Source organism: Thunnus thynnus, chromosome 9 (assembly GCF_963924715.1).
Source record: "Thunnus thynnus chromosome 9, fThuThy2.1, whole genome shotgun sequence".
In the NCBI taxonomy this organism is placed as follows: domain Eukaryota; kingdom Metazoa; phylum Chordata; class Actinopteri; order Scombriformes; family Scombridae; genus Thunnus; species Thunnus thynnus.
Window position 1 is genome coordinate 21,876,657 of NC_089525.1, and position 16,515 is coordinate 21,893,171.

The 16,515-nt window shown below is 39.5% G+C and overlaps 1 protein-coding gene across 2 annotated transcripts in view; it reads right to left on the minus strand.

The window, feature by feature from the left end:
• tnmd (tenomodulin) overlaps positions 1–16,515 on the minus strand; it is a 63,692-nt gene that overhangs the window by 10,246 nt on the left and 36,931 nt on the right. For both annotated transcript variants that reach the window (XM_067599720.1, XM_067599721.1), the window contains exons 3-4: positions 16,321–16,461; positions 3,183–3,290 (exon numbers count right to left, since the gene is read on the minus strand). In XM_067599720.1, the coding sequence (XP_067455821.1) occupies positions 3,183–3,290; positions 16,321–16,461 (249 nt within the window). The remainder of the gene's footprint in view (positions 1–3,182; positions 3,291–16,320; positions 16,462–16,515) is intronic.

Below are 16,515 nucleotides of genomic sequence, written 5' to 3' on the forward strand. Positions count from 1 at the left end.
GCAGTACTTTGGTGTATTCACACTCTCTTCACAGTTTTTCTTTTTGCAGTTCTTGTCTGAGTGGGAGGTTTTGGGTTGCTGGGTGAGCTTTGGTCATCCATATTAAGTGGCTGTTTGGAGCAAGCAGCATCGATTGACAATGTTAAAGGGTGTGAGGGAGGCGGATGGTGACTTCTGTGTCAGACTGGGGGAACTGGAATGAAGCTCAGGGATTACTCCCTCAGACATTTCATAGAGGAGGCAAATTGAAAAGGGAGGAAAAAATCCTGGCAAACAATTCATGTTTGTCACCTGGTTCTCCCTCGCAGGGGCTGAATTTCCTTATCAGCTGCTTGCAGTTTTTCCGCAATTTTTTCCATTGTTTTTCACCTCGGCTCTAAAGCCTGCTGTGGGTGCTCTGAGCCCTCTTTCCTAAAAGCCTGCGGCTGGGTTAAGCTAGGAACCATTAGTGCTTGGCTTTAACCCCTGTGAGCTTCATGTGTTTCACCACCTGAGGAGGAACTTGTGCTGATCTTCTCCGGGTCACACGTGGGTGGATTCTCATAGAGGACGGATCAGGGGCTGCTGTTTAATGTGAGGACGGTTAGGTCAGGCCAAGGCCACTTTTCATTACCTAAATCAGGCCCCCCTGATATTTACTGTATTTCTCTTGTGCAATCTAGTATTTTTGTGGGAAAAAACCATCCTCTGCAGTAATATTAGCGGCAGCACACAGTGGTGTAACTACAGTGCAAAAAGGAGTGATGACAAAAATAAATGTTTTTACAATGGGAATTGGTGGGAGAGTAATGTTTGGCATTTGTATGGTAATTTAAAATAATGAATATGAATATGCAGACATTTTTATTTTTTGTGAAAGCAATTATTTTGTAGAACCTGTTACAATCCTGTCTCATAGATATGAAGATTATATGCTACAGAACTGACTATACTCAATCAGTATTGCGTTTGAACAAATTATTATTTTTTAGTAGAGGAACTCCCCTCCTATTGTACAGTGTGTTATTCCCATGGTTAAAAGCTTACTGAAAGAAGCCACAGTGACATGATGTGATATTTCTGTTGCAAATAGCTGCATGCTGCTTTAACCTTATAAGCTTTGCTTGTGTAGGCTTAGTTTTGTGATGAACTGAAACAGAACCAGCAAACAAATAAAGAGAAATGTCACGCCAATTACCACCTCTATTATATACAACTTATTTGCAGGTGCGAATATGGCACTGAACTTCTCACTAAACTTATCTGCAAAACGTTCAGTTACGACATATTTTATTTGCTGCCCATAAAATCCCCTCTTGTAATACAAAATCTTAGATGATTAATGATTTTGAAAGTTATGTTTAGGCATTTGGTTAGAGGATCAGTGTGTAGGATTTAGTGGCATCTAGTGGTGAGGTTGCAGATTGCAAAGCCTCCCCTTCCAAACATGTAGGAGAACCTACGGTCGCCAGTGTTTGGTTTGTCCATTCTAGGCTACTGTAGAAACATAGTGGTGCAACATGGCGGCCTCCATAGAAGAGGACCTGCTCCCTATTTAGATATAAAGGGCTCATTCTAAGGTAACGAAAACACAATGATTCTTATTTTCAGGTGATTATACACTAATTAAAACATACTTATGAATATTATATTCTATTTTTGCCAAGTCTGTTCTGGTACAAGCCATTAAATTCTACATACTGGTTCTTTAAGGTGGATTGCTAGATAGACAGATGACAAAAAGTGGACTTAGGCGCAGGAGAGACCACTGTTTGCCTCCCGTCTCCAACTGCAAATGTCACATTTCCAACAGCAAGTCAGGAAAGTTTTTTCAAAACCATAACTACAGTTGTAGTGGTGTTTACTGTTGCCATGCTGATGAGGGATGCCTAACTTTAAGGAAGTAGTAACTTTAACCCACGCTACTTTTCAAGTGATCATTTTAACCCAAAGCATGATATTTCCCTAACTCTAAGTGTTTTTTGTGCCTAAACCTAACGAGACCTTAACCACAGTGTTGTCACACCATAAAACATAATATATAACATAATATTTGGAAATGAGGCGGCATATTAGAAAATGCTCTTATAGGTCATTCTGAAGTGCATGGTACAATTGACCTATGTGGTTGTTTAATTATAAGGATGTGTTCGTAAACCACAGCGTCAAACACCTTTTGAATTTTTATTTTATTGAACTTGGTGCAGAATCATCTATTCTATTCATGGCAGTCATAATAAGGGCTTCCATAACTACTGGATTTAACCCTATAGTCACTTTCCTCAGATGATTCACTTCGGAGCTGTGAATTAAGCCAATTAGGCTTCACAGTGCACCAAAGAAGACAGAAATGGCACGGACATACAGTGCTGCCTGGGCAATTAGTATCTGTAAACGTGGATCAGACATTATGAAGATGAGAAGAAAATAACAAAACAGTGTTTGGTTTTTGGGTGTAACAGCTTGTGTTCTTAAAGTTAAAACTGAGACTGGGTTGGCTTGGACTTACAATTGGCTTATTCTGTTTTTAAAATGAATCAGTTAGCAGGGAATGTCAGATACTTGCCAGCTACTTCTTCTCAGCTACAATGTGAAATGTAAATGAGAGCGTGCAAGCAGTGGAGACATTTGAGAGAAGGATTTTCTCTTTGAACATACGGCCCACTCAGTGAATTGCACTGTGACACTGAAAAATTGGGAATTTTGATTGATTGAATTTCTTCCATTCCTTTTGCATAAGTTCACATACTATAAGACCCAGCGAAGTAAAATAAATCACTCTAAACTTGGAGAGCAGCCTTGTGAGTTTTACAAAGAAAACATCTTTTAAAAAATACCATTTTAATGGCTTACCTCTCACTCAGACCTCTCTTGCACCCTTCCCCTTTAGGCTATTTGGGTAGAGCCTTTGGAGGAGATGATTAAAAATTAATATTGGCTCAAGATTGACAGCAAACAGCATTTGATGTGAGCCACAAAGAAGCTATGGGTTTGTGGGCAGCTTTCTGACGGTTTCACAGGCGCCACAAACCCCAGTTTATTCTTCAGTGAGAGGGGTGGGGGAGATAGGATAAGATGGACAGGCTGAGGATTTGTGTGGTGCTCACAGTGCTCTACTCTGGTTATCTCCCTACAATATGCATGACAGCTTCTGTAGAACTACAGAGAGTCTGAGGTACAGACGACCGAGGGGGGAAGCATACCAGTAACTCTGCGTCCTCAGCCTCCACCTCTGCCACTGTGGGTAGGTTCCTAGTTTGGGTCCTGATGTAGCATCTCTGATGTTCAGCAAACCGGATCCCAGTGATTCCCTTTGAAAAAAGAAAAAGAAATGAACACTCAGAAATTCAGATATATGTTTCATTCATTAGCTTTCTGTGATGTGGATCTCCCATAAGCACTGGGGCAATCATTTTAAAACGCTCGGCTTTTTGCTGATAATCAAAGCTCTTATAAAAGTCAGAGAAGTTAAAACCTAATGAGTGAGAAGAGGTGTTTTTTGATCTTTTTTTTTCTTTTAACATGGTATAAAATTGATGACTGCTTGGCCCTTGCAACACAGCTCTTGCTTTCAAGCTGAATGGAAGTAAAAAGGCGGGGGTGTTCCACCGTGGCTGTATAATACTTCATAGCAGGATATATCGCACAGGAGAGCCAAGTGACATTGTTGAGAATGAAGTGTTTTCTACAGAGAGTGCCCCCATTGAATTAGCCAGTCATAGGTCCCTGTCACTCTCTTAATCTGCGCAGTCAAGTGTGGAGTCACTCTCTTCAGCTCCACTGATGATCCTCCACCATGTGGACTGTAGCTCTATTCAGTCTGACACACAGAGCCTCAATAGGCAAGAAAGATCTGTTAATTCTCTCTCGGTGTCATTCTATGTTAATCTAAGATATTCAGCTGGAATAAGTCTGAAAGACATTTGGTAGATCAGATTGTATCCAATTTATTTTCTGCAGAGGAGAGCTGCCCATTCAGCATACTGTATTAGAACAGACAGCAGGATCTACATCTGCCATGGCTTCTTTAAAATTGTATCAACTGAAAATTGTATGAGCGGTACCATGAAAATGGACTTGATTCAATCTAAATTTAATTACAGTAACACAGTGATTGCTATGACATCTCCTTTGAATCAGTTAACTTGACCATGTGGGTGCAATTTCTACATTTTCTGTGGTGCCGTCACTCTGAAAACCAGATACCAGCAGCACAAGACATGATACAAAGTGATGCCTGTCATAATCTACCGCATGTAATTTCATCTGTGCGGAAAAGGATGGGGCAATAATAGTCTCAAGCACAAAAGCATAATGTTTATGCCGGGCTTTATTGTGATGAGTCTCTGTTTAATTTGGGTGTACTGTATTGGTGAGCTGCAGCAGAAAAAGAAGAGGGCAACGTTGTGATGAGATACAATGATTACTGGGGTTGGTCAACCAGAAAATGAAGAAAGACACATTAACACAGGGATGAGAAATGGAAAAGCAATGTCATTTTGAGAGACAATGTTAAAATATCCACTTGGTGTATCCATGTGCAAGATGCTCATCTTCGTCTATTCAAGAGAATAGAGAGCATTTAACTGCATGCATAATTCAGTTTCTATGAATAAAGATCTAAAGTAATGTCTGCAGGTAATGCAAACCTTAGTGCTAAATTCGGATTTATTGCTCAGATCCGATTTTTTTGTTTGGCTGTTCACATTATTTTGTGATTATGTTATGTGAATCATTATTTTTTATTATGTGTCCAATATCAGATTCCAGTGTGAAGTGGTCACTGTCCTGAATATGCTGTTGTAAGTAAATATGAAGGCCACTGAAGTCAGTGTTAACAGTTTTATTTATGTGCAGTAGAAACCAGCAAATTTGTGAGCAGATGATAACGAGGATGAAGATAACAAGAAACAGAGCCAAATTTTTAATTATGGCTTTTTGTGGTGCAATGGCTGCTGCTTTTGTACGGAGGTCTGTGTGGATGCGGAGTTGTAGCCAGGAGTGATGGGACTGTGATGTGAATGTCTTTGCAGAAACAGATTTATATAATAATAACAACAACAACAACAACAATAATAATAACTTTTATACTTTTATGTACATAGCACCTTTCAAAACAGTTACAAATAATACAAAACAATATCTCCCCCCCTCCCCATAACAGAAGAAACACAGACAACAACAACAACAAAAAAAAACAATTAAAAAAGATAAGGTTAATGCAGAAAAGCAAGGTTTCAAGAAGCGAGTTCTTAATAGTGATTTAAAAGAAGTCAGTAAGATTACAAGATGAATTTCAACAGGAAGACTGCTCTGTTTTGGGGCCCTGACAGCAAAACCACAGTCTCAGTTTTAAGTCTGGATCAGGGGACTGTTAGCAAAGTTTGTTGTGAGATCTGAGGTTGTGTGCAGGTAGATAAAGACATAAAAGTTTACAGATGTATGCTGGAGCTAGACCATGTAGTGCTGAAGCTAGACCATGTAGTGCTTTAAAAGTAAAGAGAAAAACAAATGAAGCAAATCAATCCTGCAATTAACTGGAAGCCAATGCAAAGAGGCTAAAATGGGGGTTATGTGATCACTTTTGTTTGATCCAGTTAACAGTCTGACTGCAGTATTCTGACTTGAAGGCATGAGTGTGCTTTACTGTTTAGGCAAGTAAAGTGTTAATTACAGAAAATAAACGCATGAATAACTTTCTCCAAGTCAAAGAATGAAAGAAAGTATCTGATTTTTAAACCTTTTGAAGTTGATAAAAACAAGACTGAACTACCTTAATGACGTGATGATTGAAAGTTAAACTGGAATGAAAGATAACTCCTAAATTTCTGGCATTAATTGATAGGCTTAATGGACGCCACTAGGTTAACATATGTGTTACTGAAATCTGATGTGTCCAATGACCTAAATAAGATTACTTATGATTTTTCTTCATTGAGTTGGAGAAAGTTATTAAGCATCCAGCATTTGATATCCTTTAGACAGGTCTTTAAAGTAGTCAGACCACTGGGGGATCCTGGTTTTACAGACAGATAAAGGTGTGTGTCATCTGCATAGCAATGAAAAGAGATCTTATGATTGTGTATTAATCTTCCAGCATGTAAATACAGAATAGAAGTCGACCTAAGACAGAGCCTTGAGGTACTCTGTAGTTTATAGTGGCAGTGGATGATGTTACCAAGAGTGACTTTAAACAGTCTTTTTTAAAGATAAGAGATGAACCACTCGATAGTGGTGTCTGCAACTCCCACAATGTCTTTTAGATGGCAAATAAAGGTACTATGATCTACTGTGTCAAAAGCAGAACTTAAGTCATGTAAGATCAAGGCAGACACTTCACCAGCATCAGCAGCAAGGAAGAGATCATTGGTCACCAATAGTAGGTAGAGAAGTCTCAGTGCTGAGTTTTTTTTTGAAAAACAGATTGGAACTTTTCAAAATTATCAAGTTGGCTCATGTGGGCAGGTAATTGTTTGAATACATTCTTTTCTAAGATCTTTGACAGAAGTGGGAGTTTGGAAATTGGTCTATAATTGTTGAGTACATAAGGATCTAATTTCTTTTCTTTTTTTTTTGACAAGAGGTTCCATATGATCATGTTTGAAAAAAGATGGTACATAGCCAGTGGCTAGTGAGCTGTTGATAATGGGAAGAACAATTGGAAAAATATGTGGTAGGACCTCTTTGAAGAGTCTGGATGAGATTGCATCTAGATGATATGAGGAGCAGTTAAGCTGACTGTCTCCAGCAGTGTCTGGGGAGAGATCAATTCAAAAGAGGGGAATGAGACTATAGGTAGTAAAGTTACAAATCTGTGGTATAATCTGATTCATGATTTTTTTGATTTTAGCTGTAAAAGTTCTCACATGCATTTAATGAATAATCAGGGAATTAATTATTTTAAGGACCACTGACAACATGTTCAATAGTTCTGAACAATTTTCTGGGCTTATGGTGGCTTTCAGCAATAATATTGGAAAAATATTTTTTTCCTGCAGTTTTGATGGCAGAATTTGTAATTGGACATTAGATTTTTTAACTGAGCAAGATCGACCTTCAATCTGCTGTGTTTCCACTTACATTCCATTGCCCTGCATTCTCACTTTATTTTGCAAGTATAATCATTCAACCAGGGAGTGCCAATTGAACCAGTTTTACTTTTGTTTTTGAAGGAAGCAATTTTGTTAAGAATGTCCACATAGAGTGAATTAAACTGATCTACAAAACTCACAGGGGAAGTATTGACGTGAAGTTTTTGCGTGTTTGGTCAAATTCCCTAATAAACATGGTTGAGGAGTTTATTAGACGTCTCTTTAAGCAAGTGACTGGGGAGCTGGAGAGACTGCAGACAGAAAGGTTGAAAGTAATGGCGAGATGATCAGAGACAAAAAGCTCTTTAGTTGATAGACTGTCCAGATTGTGAGTAGGGCCAGAAACAGATTGGGTTAAGCCAAATGAGTTGCAGAAATTTTTAAAGTCTAAGGCTAATGATTCATTTGCACAACAAACATGAACATTAAAATCACCCATAACAACAATTTTCTCATATCTAAACATCATAAATGATAAGAGCTAGAACAGAAATGAAGTTAGGTTTATGTTGAGGGGGGCAGTAGGGTACTGCACAGACAAGTGGCTGCTGTGTGTTGTTAATGGAGAATAGTAGATGTTAAAATGAGGCTAAGGAGATGGGAGAGCATTTAAACTCATTGCCATGTATAACAGCTACACCACATCCTTGGCCCAAGGGCCTAGGTTCAGATAAATGAGAGTAGTTAGGGAGGCATGCTTCAATCAAGGATGTGACGTCATTACACTTTCACTATGTCTCTGTTAGAATGAGAAAATTAAGACTATAGGAGGAAATAAAATCATGACAGATAAAAGATGTTGTTATTCAGAGATCTGGCATTGAGGAGACCACACAACCACAAACTATAGTGGGTATAAGGTGAACTGAGCATAGAGTGTCAAAATCTACCTGTTGCTCATTTACAGGAGTGCAAAGTTAGTTCAGTGTTGGTTGACCTTGGAAGGATGGAGCCCATCTAGTTTGAAAAGCTGAGGCCTATTTAAAAAAGCAGCAAAATTTTCAACAAAGGTGATATCTCTGTTCATACAGTAACCCTTTAGCCAGATGTGAGCTGTGTCCCAATTTAGGGGCCTTCCTTTCGAAGGACATGGTCTACAAAGGCTTGTCCTTCGTAGACTGTGAAGGCCAGAACTGAGCGTTGTTAAATGAGATGGTCTGGTCAACAGAGAATTTCCAGCTGCGTCACTCGCTGTTCCCGCCTTTACCCTTGCATTACAAAGTGCTGTTCATGTTGCCTAGCAACCTTGACAGCTGCAGTTGACCATTAGCGACACAGGTAGTAGAAATGGAGCCAGAACTTTTAATTTTATTACTGTGGCACCCAATCCAGGTCCAGCTGCACCACCTGGGACTCCCTGCTCAGCTGAACCAAAATACACATAAACACATTTTCTAAGGCCTAATATTTTAAGTACCTGCACACACCCTGTTATTCCACTTCTTACTTTATTTATGTTGTAAATAGTTGTAAAGCTCACTGTAAATGAAATAAACAATGTGTTAATAAACAATTACTTTATTTTAATTCATTTAATATTTTTTATTTTTCAACTAATCTCTCGAGTAGAGAGAAGAGCTTGTCCATTCTCTGTCTGCTCTTCTCTCCTCTGTCTCTTTCTGCGGCAGCGTACTTGCTGACAACAGCAACTCAGCTTCAACACACCAACCTGACTGTACTGTGACAAAATAATCTCAACTCAAAGCTCCACTAACACTGTGTTCTCACACAAACATAACCTCATTGACAGAGGGATGCAGTAAATTATGTTATTCAGTCTGTAATATAGACTGATCTGGTCATTTGAATACCTTTATATTTATTGAAATGTGGTGATATCTGTACATATGGAGCCCCAGAGGCAGCACTGATGTTATGTTCAGTAAAAACATGGAGAGTCACTTTACATTCAGACTAATGTAGTAGCTACAATTGTTAGATTTCATCTGTGAGGCCAACATTAATCTTCCAAAAGGAATTATTTCATATATCAAAATGCTACTGTTTCATTAGAGCCAGCGTTAAATTACCAAAGAGCTGCACAGATCAGTTCATTGGATCATATTCTCCCTGGGATGACAATGGATGTTGACCAGCTGATCATCTCAGGAGTCGGGCTGCTAGCTGCTGAGATGACAGGCCTGTCTCACCCCGTCAGCAGCTCCTCACATGTCCAAAAATGTCTGAGCAGAATTACGAACAGGTGTTATTTGGATAAACTGGCCACATATTGGGAATCTAATTAGTACTTTCTTACCTTTCTTGCCAGAAAAAATCTTAAAACGTAATAAAGTGATATATTAACAGTCCTACAGTGAAAATTACAACAGCTTAGCCTGGTTTAAAATCTTCGTCATTGCTGCTGCCGGTTTGTGCAAAATGCATTCTGGGATAGGTTGGGCTGCGAAGGATCCATCTGTTGGATCCTCCAAATTCAGGCAAAAAAGGCCAAATAATAAGAGGCCGTGCCTCTGCTGGGACATGACAGAGAGTAGAGTTGGCCATTGCTTTGGGCTTTGCTCCCAGGAAAAACCACAGATCCTCAGGTTGGGCTGAAACAGCCCCAGGCTCTGGAACTCCTGCGGTAATGGAGCCAGTCCACGATGTCCCTGGTCACATTCTAGTTACTGCAACCTGAGGAGCCCAGGACTGTGAGGTGTTTTGCCTGGGCTGTGGTGACAGTGGAAACCTCCAGGACCTCCAAACCTCCAAACAAGCAACACTTTTCTTCAACCTTTAGATTGTAAGGTGGCATGATCCACACTAAGGTCATCCAAAATTTCATCCCAACTTTCAGGATGTCAAGGGCTACTTTTAACTACATCTGTCAGCGCCTCTTGTGATTTGTGCCAGAACAGATCTGAGTGACATATTAGAAAAAAAATTGGATTTGGGCCAATTTTGCCTGCAGTCTGAACATAGCCTTAGTTTGACTGATGACGTTACACTATCAATATAATTTTCTGTATTCAAGGGACATTTCTTACTTATGAAATATTCAGAGTTTTATTCTATCTCAAATTTTGTGCCTTAAACAATAGCATAATGCTTTTATTTGAAAAATCTCCATTAAAAACACCTGTTTTGCCTGATTTTACATTAAATACAACAGAAATGTGTATTAATACATATTATCAGCATGTCTTTATCTCTATAAACCTTGTGTTTAGCTGCATTAATCTTATTTAGATTGTACATACTTTGCTTTTGGTGATAGCTCTTCCCACAATATCTCAACATCACAGTAGCTCACCAAAATCCAAGCTGTAGGCTATCCACAGTAGTTTTCCTGCAGTCATGGATTTAGAAAAAATCTCCAAACAAGTTTTGCAAGGATGAATGCTGGAAGGAATTTTTGTAGCTTCTGTATTATTTATTATTTATTCTGACGTGGGCTACTGAGTGCCCTGGGCTTAAACAGTTCACTGTGCTCATGGATACTGGACTTTCTAAGCAACAGACCCCGAAATGTCAAGATCGGAGGTCACACCTTCTCAACTCTGATCCCGAACACACTAGCACCGCAGGGGTGTTTCCTCAGCCCCCTCCTCTACTCCATCTTTACACATGACTGTTCCCCTATTCATCTCTCCAACACCATTGTCAAATTTGCAGACGACACCACAATAGTAGGACTGATAACAAACAACAGTGAAAGAGCCTGCAGGGAAGAGGGTTGACACCTGGTTGAGTGGTGTTCCCATAACAACCAGGACCTCAACACCCAGCAGAGACCATACTTTCTTAGGAAGTTAAAATAGTCCCACCTCCCACAGCAGCTGCCACCATCGAGAGCCTCCTGAACTGCTGCTGTACAGTGTGGTACGGCAGCTGTACTGTCGAAGACCAGAGGGATCTGCAATGGGTGGTGAAGGTGTCTCAGCGTATCATTGGGACTACACTTCCACCATTGAAGCACATTTTCACTGGCCGACTACAAAAAGAAGCAAGTGGTAAAAGATGCAATCCACCCTGGAGACTGTCTGTTTGCCCCCCTCCCCTTTGGAAGACGATATATGAAAATCAAAAGCAGAACAAACTGACTAAAAACAGCTTTTTTCCAGTCTCTATTTACCCCCCACTGCCAAAGATGTGGTAAATGGACTGCATTTATATAGCACTGTTCTAGTCTTATTGACCACTCAAAGCGCTCTTCAATACATGCCAACATTCACACACACATTCACACACTGATGAGAGGGGCTGCAATGCAAAGTGCCAACCTGCTCATCAGGTATCCAAAGCAACCAACACAAGGTCTCTATGCTAACTCATCCACACACACTCACACACATGAGCAATTTGGGGTTCTGTATCTTGCCCAAGGCCACCTCAACATGTGGATTGGAGTAGCTGGGAATCAAACCATCGACCTTCTTCTGATTAGTGGACGACCTGCTTTACCTCAGCCACAGCTGCCCCAAAGACTGAAAAAGACTGACCGCTGTGAGCAATAACCTCACTGACCCACCTACACACACACACACACACACACACAAACACACACACACAGACACAGTACATCAAAGCTTGCAAAAATGTCACACAAAATATGGTCCTGCATTGATTGATTGATTGAATTTATTGTCCACCTCAGTCGAAATTTGTCTTTGACTTCTCCCAAAGTACAGCAAAATACACACTAGGCAACACTCCATTACTACATCCATCACTACATTAAAAACATACAAAATTACAACATACAATAGTGCAAATTGAGCAGGTAGCAGCAGGTAGGTTATATAAATAGTACTTACAGATACAGATCTTATAAAATAACAAGTGTTCCCTGATGCAATCATCCTGTGTTCAATGCCTGTATGGCAGAAGGAATAAAAGACTTCTTGTATATATTCCGGCTGGCCCTTGGGGCCCTGAAACGACGGCCAGACTGGAGCAGCTCAAACTCTGAGTGCTCCAGCCTAATAGTTTTGTCTATCAGGCACACAGTGAGGAGCAACTTCCTGACTCCGGAAATTTGTCTAGGACATTCGAGAGAACACAGGTGATCCGTATACATGTACAATCAAACTACAATTAACATGCAGTATCAAACATAACATCCTCCCCGCCCACAATACCTGTTCAACTTACAGTTTGGCAACCTACACCTTCTGCCCAAGGCATCAGCTTGTACTCTTTGTGAAGGATGTGGTTTGGACCCCAGATGATTTTAAGGCCCTACTTCCTCAGTCTCCTCAAATATCTCGTGGAGAGAAGATGGGGCCAGCATGCCAATTATTTTTCCAGCCCTTCTAGTCAGATTTTGAGTTGTGATTTGAGTTTAACGGACAGGTTACCAAACCATGTTGTGATGCCATAACGAATAATAGATTCAACGACTGCCCTGTAGAACAATAACATAATACTTTTATCCACTCCATGGACCGTTCATTATGCACTACACACTTTGCAGACTTACCAAAGACGATCATATTGCACATATTGCAGTATTGCTCATACCACCCTATATGCTGCTACTTTACTACTACTGTACTGTTTAGGTCACTTTGTCTCGTTTTTATTGTTTGCCTCTGTATATATTTTTACTTTTATTCATATTTGCTTTTATTTACTGAACTTTACTATTTTTTTATGCTACACACTGCTGAAGAGCTGCTAAACAGATTTTCATTGTTCTGAGCACAACGACAATAACGATCTAATCTAATCTAAACTAATCTAATCTAATCCAATCTAATCTAATCTAATCTCATTTGCTCCGATAAAAGGAGGCAGTACAGTGTACAGCAGAGCAAAGAAAGCTTAGCTTTTTTTCAAATTCCCCTCTAATAAACATTAATGGCTAAAGGCTATCTGAAATTGAGACCGTGCTCACCACATGGGTCACAAGAACTATAAACCTACAGAATATTCTTTGAAGTTTTAGTGACTATTAAAGAAGCACAATTATATGATTATTTGGCTAAATTGTTGTTAGCTAAATGCTGTTTAGCTAGTTTGCCATTTTAGTTAGCCAGCAGTTTCATTTTGTTCATTTTTCCACTATTTATCATTTCATATTTTTCATTTTGTCTTTATTTAACCACATAAAAGTCTGCTGTTTGACTTTTGTTAGCTTGCTAGTTTGTTTGTTAGCTTTGTGGTAGTTATTTCTTCCTCCAACTTGTTTTGTGACTTTTGTGACACTACCTCATTGCATAGCGCAGCGTGAGTATCAAATTCATCAATATTCCTGGTTCCTGATATGACTGTGAGATACTGAAAGACTAAAAAGTCATATAGGCTCAGCCAGCTACTGGTCTTGAAGGGGAAGTTGCAACTAGAGAATATATGGCAGGACGCAGTGACAAATGACAGAAACAGTGAGAAGTGAAAGCAAAAGTAACCATATTCCACTGAGAAACAAGGCCTGTATAAAAACATTACATTAACATTAACGTGACTTATTGCAGACTCGCTGCATTCGCCAGCTGCTTCTTCCAACATCTATGGTGATTTAAGGATGTTGTTTACCTCAAGCTTCAGGCTAGATGCCATTTGACGGTAAGCAGCCAAATAAGATGACGGACAACTGCCGCAATATGAATCTGAGCAGAACCAAACCTGGTATACCTGGAGAGAGAGACTGGCGGCTGTTACAGTATACAATATATGCTGAAGCTGACAACAGATTCATGTTTTTTTTTCCACCCTTGTTTTATATAGAGGGTAGCACACTGATGCAGTGTTTAGCCTCACAGAAATAAGGTCCTGACTGCAGGTGCTCTGGTTTCCTCCCACAGTTCAAAGACATTCAGGATAGGTTAATTGGTGAATCTAAAATAGGTGTGTGTTAGTGTTATGCTATATATGTATTGGGTATATGTATGAGTTAGCTCAGTAATAGACTGGTGACATGTCCAAGGTGTAGACTACTCTCTCACCTCTCGTCTGTTGTGTGCTAAAATAGGCTCAAGACCCCTGTGATGCTGCTTAGTATAACCGGGCATACTGTAGTTATTGGATGGATGAGTGTCTAAATACATGAAGGACAAAATGTTAGAAACACCTGGTAATATGACAGAAACGTCCTTCAGTATCACAGACAACCAAATGCATATTTCCCAATAAGTCCACAAGGGTTCAGGGTGGTCCCACTGAGAAATCGGCCTGAGTGCACCACAGACCCCAGGTCCTGAGAGCTCTCATGCTGACTCACTGAATTCTTTAAAAAAATACTGTACAGTAGGTGAGTAGGTCTGCAGTGCTGCAGTCTGGGCTCAAGGGTATTACCCAAAATACATAACTGTTATTATATATATAATATTTAAAAAACAGGATGACAAAGGAAGTTGGAAAACATACAGAAATGGAAAAGTTGGCGAGTTTGTTGATGGTGATTTGATGTGTTTAAAGCCATTGTGTGTAGTAAATGAAATTTTTTTGACTTTGGTGCCTTGTAGTGGTAGTATGATTTTGTGTCTGGTCTCAAACAAACATACTTCCTGTATGAACTAAATGAAATGACTGAAAATACAACACTGGAACGTCATGACTGGTGAATAAATGTATCTTTACTGCAAAGACAGAGTTTCTATAAAGGTTTTCTAATCATGACCAAAACCTGATTCAAAAGCGAAAATGCCTCAGTGACCTAAACTTTTATTGGTTCGGCCCAAACAATAATCTGTAATAAAAGATATACAGTGTTAAAAAAAATGTACTAATCTGTGGTGTAACACCAGCACTGTTTGTTGTTTTATTGAACTAAAGTTTCGGAACAAGGTTAAGGCCAATTTTCCTAAATGGTGTTTTTGTTCCCTTGTCAAGAATATTTATTATGAGTTTGTTTTAATGTAAAAACTAATCCAGCGCTTCTCTCTCAGGATGTCTTTCTCTCCACTTTTTCCCTCTCTCTCTCCTTTACAATGAGTCTACAACTGGTCTGAAACAATAGTGAGTGGATTTCGCCTGTGGCCTATGGTCCTGGTGGTATAATCCCCTCATTTTCCATTCCTCACATAGCCCCGGGGCTAGATGGAGATTGTTTTAGAGGTGGCTTTTGTCTGTGTAATAACATGCAACATTCTCTTTTTTTGTATTAAAAAATCTATTCTAACATCAGCACACAGCTACCACTTAGTATAACCTATTTTTATGTGGGTTCCCTTCCCTTCTTCTTCTTCTTAAAAAAAAAAAAATCACTCTAAGGTTTGAATTGCTCTGCTTACTCGCTTGTTTCTTACTCTTCAATGGTGGAGCACTGAATCAAACAAATCTCCTCAGGGGATGTGCTTCACTAACAGGAAGTGGAACAAGCAAACAGGCACATGTGTTTATGCATGTGGGTGTGTATGTTTGTGTGTGCGTGTGTGTGTAACTGAAGGACACACACATACTGGACTGGGTGAAGGATAAGAGAAAGAAAAAGAGAGATTGATTGCAGAGGTTAAAGTTTACTGGTGCTGCACTGGGTTTCCATCATATGGCCATTTTAGATTCACAAAGACCATTGTAACAAAAAAAAAACAAAAAAAAACAACAACTCAGTGCAGGTTTTTGTTTGGGAATAAAGTTTATCCTGTAATGTTCAGCCTTGCAACCTAACATTTCACAGTAAATAATGGTGTGAGAGTAAAAGCATTCATTACCCAGTCAAGCAGCACACTCCCTTCTCCGAGGTGCAGCACGTGTAACCTCTCGCACACTTGAGCGGTATTTAGGAATGAAAGGTAAGTTAATGAGTTCTACTGGAGATGAAATTGCAGTTGAAAAAGGTATAAGAAACAAATAGAGATGGGCCTCTTAATGGTGTTTGTCTCTGTACTGGAGAAGTAGTTACTGTATAGAATCAGCTGGAAGAAAACAATCTTTTAGTACAAGACCTTCTCACTGGATTGTTGTGTGAGTACTTAAACACACAACGAATCTCCAGGAATACAGCTGCTGTTTTAGTGACTGTCTGTGTATTCAACCAGATATTATTTGTATTTGTGGTATTTTTGAGAAATTTATTTCTGATCCCTGTGTGCACACCTCGCTAAGTTTAATTTCCATTATTTAGTTGCTCAAATGTTTCAAAGGTTTGTCACACCTTTTTTTTCATTGAGAGTGACAAAAGAGGAGAAAATATCGTTGAAGAGGAAAATATGATTTCAGCAAAGGATAAATGTTGTCAACCGACTCTATGAAAAGGGCAGGATGTGAATATCATAATCCTTCCCCTACTGAAGAGAAGAGACAATTACAATGTACATTTTTCGGCAAAGAGAGATAGCTTACATGATCTTGTGTAACCTTTACTTACATTTTTGAAGTCGTGCACCTCAAGTACCTCCTCGCTCCCGTTCCCCATTATGAAGATCTCAATGTGCTGACCTGGGTCAATCTCCATCACACTGTCTGTCTCCACGCCATCCAATACAGCTTTGTACTGATGATCATACACCTGAAATGACAATAAACACACACTACTGTGACTAACAGATCAACACAAAAAAAT